The sequence below is a fragment of the Coregonus lavaretus genome, assembly GCF_964263955.1.
Source record: "Coregonus lavaretus genome assembly, chromosome: 25".
NCBI lineage: Eukaryota > Metazoa > Chordata > Actinopteri > Salmoniformes > Salmonidae > Coregonus > Coregonus lavaretus.
In genome coordinates this window covers 18,063,803-18,071,618 of record NC_140012.1, presented here as the reverse complement: position 1 = coordinate 18,071,618, position 7,816 = coordinate 18,063,803, and the positions used below count along the sequence as shown (strand labels likewise).

General features: G+C 42.8%; 1 protein-coding gene across 3 annotated transcripts; it reads right to left on the bottom strand.

Annotated features, from left to right (window-relative positions):
• Positions 1 to 351: 351 nt before the first annotated feature.
• On the bottom strand, positions 352 to 6,030 carry LOC311100713 (uncharacterized protein). Of its 3 annotated transcripts, none has more exons than XM_084141671.1 (5): positions 5,940 to 6,030; positions 2,271 to 2,798; positions 1,818 to 2,018; positions 1,619 to 1,748; positions 352 to 1,487 (listed from the first exon to the last, which is right to left on the bottom strand). In XM_084141671.1, the coding sequence occupies exons 2-5, from the start codon at positions 2,650 to 2,652 to the stop codon at positions 995 to 997; spliced, it is 1,206 nt and encodes a 401-aa protein (XP_083997797.1). In that variant the 5' UTR covers positions 2,653 to 2,798; positions 5,940 to 6,030; the 3' UTR covers positions 352 to 994. The 3 variants fall into 3 exon arrangements, with proteins under 3 accessions (XP_083997797.1, XP_083997796.1, XP_083997798.1); XM_084141670.1 differs by having other exon boundaries at positions 5,901 to 6,017; XM_084141672.1 differs by lacking the exon at positions 5,940 to 6,030 and adding an exon at positions 4,258 to 4,372.
• Positions 6,031 to 7,816: the final 1,786 nt, after the last annotated feature.

Here is a 7,816-nt window from a genome sequence, read left to right as displayed (position 1 = left end):
TTCAGAACAGGTGTATATATACTGAGATCATGTGACAGATCAGGTGACACTTAAAGAAAGTCCACCTGTGTGCAATCTAACTAATTATGTGACTTCTGAAGGTAATTGGTTGCACCAGATCTTATTTAGGGGCTTCATGGCAAAGGGGGTGAATACATATGCACGCACCACTTTTCCATTATTTATGTGGTCCTCTGTAGCTCAGCTGGTAGAGCACGGCGCTTGTAACGCCAAGGTAGTGGGTTCGATCCCCGGGACCACCCATACACAAAAATGTATGCACGCACGACTGTAAGTCGCTTTGGATAAAAGCGTCTGCTAAATGGCATATTATTATATTATTATTTTTTTGAAACAAGTTATTTTTTTCATTTCACTTTACCAATTTGGACTATTTTGTGTATGTCCATTACATGAATTCCAAATAAAAATCCATTTAAATTACAGGTTGTAATGAAACAAAATAGGAAAAATGCCAAGGGGTATGAATACTTTTGCAAGGCACTGTATAAGAGGTCTACTCATGATATAAATCAACTGGGCTATCCAATGCCAGATGAGTAGGTCAAGCAATGGGATGGCCTTATCTAAAGACCTGAATTAAGACTAATTTCTACATTGTAGGTTTTTCAATATCAATGCTTCTCTGTCGTTTGAATTGATTTCCACTTTAACAAAACTGCAATCATCACATATGTGCTTAACAACAAAACATATAAATTGATTGGGTTTATCAGTAGGCAACAGCTGCAACACAAAAACTAAACTAAAATACTAAACCAAAATGATGTAACGTCCCTGAACGCTCTCCGGTGTCCTCTACAGGTCTTCCTCTGGGTGTTTGGGGTTCCATGGCCCAGACCTGAGTGGCGTCTAAACATCACAACGTTTCACAACGTTACTAAGACTGTTCTGCTCCGAGCCACCCCATTGGGGAAATGTTCAGCAAAGTCTGAATCCTGCTGAGCATTGTTTTTTCAACCATTAAACATCTTCAGATCTGTACTGTGGTGTTGAGGCCGCTGGATATGGTCTCGTAACCGACGGAGACAAGTGTGAGAACACTGCTCTCCACGTCCTCCGGCTGACGATGCTCTTGATCCTGCTGCTGGGTTGTATCCATGGCAATACCAACCGGGGTTCCGGACTCCTGCAGCTGCGCCTTCTTCCTGCCTCGGCCCCTCCCTTTGCCCTTCCCCGATTCTTTCCCTTGACCTTTAACTCCGCCCACCGACCTGTGCGGTTTGTCGTTGCCGTCATCTCGGGGCTTGCGGTGGCGGCGGCGGATGCGTCTCATTGGAGGGCCGGTGTCAACAGGATCAGTTGCAGCGGCGCCGGACAGGATGCGAATCTGTTTGTCAATCACCATGGTGATCATGTCGAGGGCGGTGTCGAGCATCCCGAGGCCCAGGCCGTGAGTCACGTTGTCGAACAACGCACTGTTGACCGGGTCATGGAAACACTTCCTCATCGCCTCCAGATGGCTTCTATCCCAGGTGGGGTGGTGTGGGCAAAGGTGTGTTAGTGTTTGTCTCACTGTACAGAAAACGTATAGATCACTGTGCTGTAAATACACTAACCAGGTGAGGGTGTGGTGTGGGTGAGGGTTTGGTCTTACCTGGTTTCTATGATCTTTGACCAGTGTTGAACTGTGTTAGTCTCTGGTATAAGCTGCTTGGCCATGTTTCCAAAGTCCATGTAGTCATGGGCAAAATCCTTCATGTCGTTACACAGGGCTTTGGTGTCACCTGGAAAACACAACATTTTAACAATCTATAAACCGTGAGAGATGCCCGCACACAAACACACACACTTACCCTCCGTGAGCTTGGAGAAGGAGGAGGATACAGCAGTAGTAGTACTAGGAGTGAGGCCCAGTATATTGAGAGACTCCTGAAGGGTTTTCTTGCTGGCTGGGCCGCGGCTGACCCTGGTGTAGGCTGCTAGCGAACGCAGAGACATCTTCTCTGGAGCCTCCAGACGACGTTTGATCTCGTCATAGGGTATCAGGTACTTACCTAGGACCAAAAGAACAATAGATGAATGAAACAATTGTGTTGAATCTTCCGCTTATTCCATACTACAGCAGGTAAGGCCAGCCTTCCTCCTGGAGAACCACTGGGGGTGCAGCTAATCATGGTCCCGAGGAGTAGCTAATAGGTAGAATCAGTTGTGTTAGAGTAGTGGGCAGGAATATCCCGCAAGATGAGGTCTCCAGTAGGAGGGGAAGCCCTGGCCTAATCCCATCCTTCTCTGCCTGTGGTACTTACGGGCTTTGGAGCTCTTCATGTTGGGGTCTAGGAGAGACGACACCTCAGCAAACGGAACATGGGGTATGTGGTTGTGGTTTGGAGCACCAGCCTGAGTCTGGGTGGTGTCCCCTGCCGGGATCTGAATCTGGGCTTGCATCTGGTTCACGTCCCCCATTCCCTGCTGCCCCTGTCCCTGTCCATCCCCCAGCACCATGGAGGGGTGGTCGGATAACCCTGGTAACCCTGTCAGCCCCTCGACCATTGTCTGCTGCAACCCCCCCTGTCCCACAGAGTTGGTCTGTTCTGAGGAGACTTGAAAGATGCCCATGACAGGTTTAACCACTCTAAACACCATGTTGCCTTGGGAGTCCACCCCCGCCAGGCTGGGATTTGGTTCCATCTGCTCTGATATCACTTCCTCTTTACTTCCTGGGTGACTGTTTTGGAGTGTGAAGAGTTTCTCCTGAACTTTTCTGTATTTGTCTCAGCGTCGGGAGTAGGATGAGTTTGTGCTTACACACTGCTAAGGTCAGTTTAGGGTAAAGTCTATAGGACAGAGAAAAAAACAGACATCAAACACTGTGGTCTACAGAGTAACCGTCATCATCATCAATATTGCAATAAAAACATTGAAATCAACATCTGTGATTCACCAATTAGAAATAATTGCCACCAGTAGTAGTAAAATATATTTATCATCTTTCCCACCCTCTCCAATTCAACAATTTAAAATGACTTCTACTTCAGATTGTATTCTGGTAAATAATAAATGGGTAGGCCTATTACATGGGTAAGGCATATATACTGAGTCTACAAAACATTAGGAACAGCTTCCTAATATTGAGTTGCACCCCTTTTTGCCCTCAGAACAGCCTCAACTCGTCGGTGCCTGGACTACAAGGTGTCAAACGTTCCACAGGGATGCTGGCCCATGTTGACTCCAATGCTTCCCACAGTTGTGTCAAGTTGGCAGGATGTCCTTTGGGTGGTGGACCATTCTTGATACACACGGGAAACTGTTGAGTGTGAAAAACCCAGCAGTGGTACAGTTCTTGACACAGTCAAACCGGTGCGCCTGGCACCTACCTCCATACCCCGTTCAAAGGCACTTAAACGTTTGTCTTGCCCATTTACCCTCTGAATGGCACACATACACAATTTCTCAATTGTCTCAAGGCTTAAAAATCCTTCTTTAACCTGTCTCCTCCCCTTCATCTACACTGATTGAAGTGGATTTAACAGGTGACATCAATAGGGATCATAGCTTTCACCTGGATCCCCCTGGCCAGTCTTTCGTAGAAAAAGCAGGTGTTCCTAATATTTTGTACACTCAGTGGCCCTGGACTTTTTCCACATTTTGTTGTGTTATAGCCTGAATTTAAAATGGATTACATTTAGTAGTTTTTTGGGGCCTACACACAATACCCCATAATCTCAAAGTGGAATTATGTTTCACATTTTTACAAATTAATTAAAAATGAAAAGCTGAAAGGTCCTCAAATCAAATCAAATGTTATTGGTCACATACACATATTCTGTAGATGTTATTGCGGGTGTAGCGAAATGCTTATGTTCCTACCTCCAACAGTGCAGTAATATCTAACAATACACACAAATCTAAAAAGTAAAATATATAGAAATATTCGGACGAGCAATGTCAGAGTCCGGAGTATAAATAAATAAACAAAGGCCTCCCGAGTGGCGCAGTGGTCTAAGGTACTGCATCGCAGTGCTAGCTGTGCCACTACAGATCCTGGTTCGATTCCAGGCCCACCCCCAAAAAAATAAAAATAATAATATATATATATATATATATATGATGGGATGTATGGATAGAATATGTAGTATATCTGAAGAATAGTTTATGTACACCAATAGTTAAATAGGATAAGTATTGAGTCAATAAGTATTAAACCCCTTTGTTATGGCAAGCCTAATTAAGTTCAGGAGTAAAAATGTGCTTGCATGTGCTATAATAGTGTTTAACATGGTTTTGAATGACTACCTCATCTCTGTACCCAACACACACTGTAAGGTCCCTCAATCGAGCAGTGAATTTCAAACACAGATTCAACCACAAAGCGCAGGGAGGTTTTCCAATGCCTCGCAAAGAAGGGCACCTATTGGTAGATGGGTACAAAAAAAAGCAGACATTGAATATCCTTTCGAGCATGGTGAAGTTATTATTTACAAATTGGATGGTGTATCAATACACCCAGTCACTACAAAGATACAGGCGTCCTTCATAACTCAGTTGCCGGAGAGAAAGGAAACCGGTCAGGGATTTCACCATGATGCCAATGATGAATTTAAAACAGTTACAGAGTTTAATGGCGGTGATAGAAAAAAACAGGATGAATCAACAACATCGTAGTAACTCCACAATACTAACCTATGTGAAAAGAAGGAAGTCTGTACAGAATAAAGATATTCCAAAACATGCATCCTGTTTAAAACAAGGCACTAAAGTAATACTGCAAAAAATGTGACAAAGCAATTCACTTTTTGTCCTGAATACAAAGTGTTATGTTTGGGGCAAATCCAATACAACACATTACTGAGTACCACTCTCCATATTTTCAAGCATAGTTGTGGCTGCATCGTGTTATGAGTATGCTTGTAATCGTTAAGGACTGGGGAGTTTTTCAGGATAAAAAAGAGGAGCTAAGTACAAGCAAAATCCTAGAGGTAAACCTGGTTCAGTCTGCTTTCCACCAGACACTGGGAGATGAATTCACCTTTCAGCAGGACAATAACCTAAAACACAAGGCAAAATCTACACCAGAGTTGCTTACCAAAAAGACAGTGAATGTTCCAGAGTTGGCGAGTTACAGTTTTGACTTAAATCAGCTTGAAAATATATGGCAAGTCCTGAAAATGGTTGTTTAGCAATGATCAAGAACCAACTTGACAGAGCTTGAAGAACTTTGAAAAGAATAATGGGCAAAATGTTTCACAATCCAGGCAAGCTCTTAGAGACTTACCCAGAAAGACTCAGAGCTGTAATCGCTGCCAAATGTGATTCTAACATGTATTGACTCATTTTTACAAAATGTTAGAATTTTTCTTCCACTTTGACATTAGAGTATTTTGTGTATTGTTGACATAAATGACAATTCAATCCCACTATAACACAACAAAATGTGGAAAAAGTCAAGGGGTATGAATACTTTAAGGCACTGTACGGTATGGTCTCATGATAATAACTTTTGTGTCATTATGCAAATGCCTAAGTTTTTGACGTCACATTGTTATCTCTAGCTTTTGGTCACCCTCGCGCTTGGCTGCTAACCTAGCCAGACTTTGCTAGCAAGGACACCCACTTCCTATGTAAATCCGACACGGGTAACGTAGCCACATTCATTTAAAAGCATGTATCTTGCTAGCTACTCAAGATGATATATTGGGCCCGAAGTATTACAAGTCCACACTATAACCGCTACCATTGCAATTATACACGAAGCCCACTCGCAATTCTGTTTTGTGAAAAGTAAACCGTTAATATTGCCCGTGTCTTTGTCTAAACCCTAAACATGGCTGGCTAGGCCGCAATGGGGGCACGTTGCGCCTGTGGAAAGGCTTAATCGACGTGTTCTAAAATAGAATACAATACATTCTGAACAGGTTGAATAAAATGTTGCCGCTAACCTTCATTGTAGTGCAAGTAGTGAGGGTTTTCCGACTCACCACTTTCCTCTTTGCTGTCTCCTAACAGCAAGCTGATCCTAGAACGGTGCGTGGTGAGACAGGAGACATTTTCCTTCTTCTCCAGATCTGCTTCGGCGGGTTGCAAATCAGCTCTACATCTACTGCCGCTAAAGCAGATTTATCCCTGCGCCTATTGGCAACATTACCCATCAATCAAGTATCGATGACACCTCTCATTGGATGTTGCTGAGTGTCAGTCCAATCGAAGGGGTGGAATTTCCGGTTGAAAGAGGTCTTGAACAACAATGGGATATTTTGAATCAGTATAATATTACCCCAGACAATACATTGTTTCTTCATATGTGAAAAGATAGTGGAGTGTATATGTAATGTTTTTGCACACACTTTGTTCTATGACTTGGACAAACAACTCAAATGTGTTATGTGAAAGATGTATATTATTTAAAAAACATCATGTACAGGATATATACAGTATGTAAAAAAAAAAAAAATATATATATATATATATATATATATATATATATATATATATATATATATATATATATATATATATATATATACATACAAAGTTTCACAAAGAAACATGGTGAACATTTCCAAACCAGAGTCATGGTTTCTCTGTCATTATGGCACATCTAAAAGAACAAGACAGATACATGACAAAATACCTTAAGGAAAACAAAGGCAAGGGGATAGAATGGACAATTGTCAAAGTGAAACATTCTCCATCCTCCAGCCTCTGTGTCATTTCAGAACATTACAACAGAACAAGGCACAGGTACACTACCGTTCAAAAGTTTGGGGTCACTTAGAAATGTCCTTGTTTTCCATGAAAACATACATGAAATGAGTTTGAATAGGAAATATAGCAAAATGCATAGGAAATGTAGTCATTGACAAGGTTAGAAATAATGATTTTTAATATAAATTATAATTGTCAAATCAAATCAAATCAAATTTTATTGGTCACATGCGCCGAATACAACAGGTGCAGACATTACAGTGAAATGCTTACTTACAGCCCTTAACCAACAGTGCATTTATAACAAAAAAATAAAACAACAACAAAAAAAGTGTTGAGAAAAAAAGAGCAGAAGTAAAATAAAATAACAGTAGGGAGGCTATATATACAGGGGGGTACCGGTGCAGAGTCAATGTGCGGGGGCACCGGCTAGTTGAGGTAGTTGAAGTAATATGTACATGTGGGTAGAGTTAAAGTGACTATGCATAAATAATTAACAGAGTAGCAGCAGCGTAAAAAGGATGGGGTGGGGGGGCAGTGCAAATAGTCCGGGTAGCCATGATTAGCTGTTCGGGAGTCTTATGGCTTGGGGGTAGAAGCTGTTGAGAAGTCTTTTGGACCTAGACTTGGCACTCCGGTACCGCTTGCCGTGCGGTAGCAGAGAGAACAGTCTATGACTAGGGTGGCTGGAGTCTTTGACAATTTTGAGGGCCTTCCTCTGACACCGCCTGGTATAGAGGTCCTGGATGGCAGGAAGCTTGGCCCCAGTGATGTACTGGGCCGTACGCACTACCCTCTGTAGTGCCTTGCGGTCGGAGGCCAAGCAGTTGCCATACCAGGCGGTGATGCAACCAGTCAGGATGCTCTCGATGGTGCAGCTGTATAATTTTTTGAGGATCTGAGGACCCATGCCAAATCTTTTCAGTCTCCTGAGGGGGAATAGGCTTTGTCGTGCCCTCTTCACGACTGTCTTGGTGTGTTTGGACCATGATAGTTCGTTGGTGATGTGGACACCAAGGAACTTGAAGCTCTCAACCTGTTCCACTACAGCCCCGTCGATGAGAATGGGGGCGTGCTCAGTCCTCTTTTTTTTTCCTGTAGTCCGCAATCATCTCCTTTGTCTTGGTCACGTTGAGGGAGAGGTTGTTGT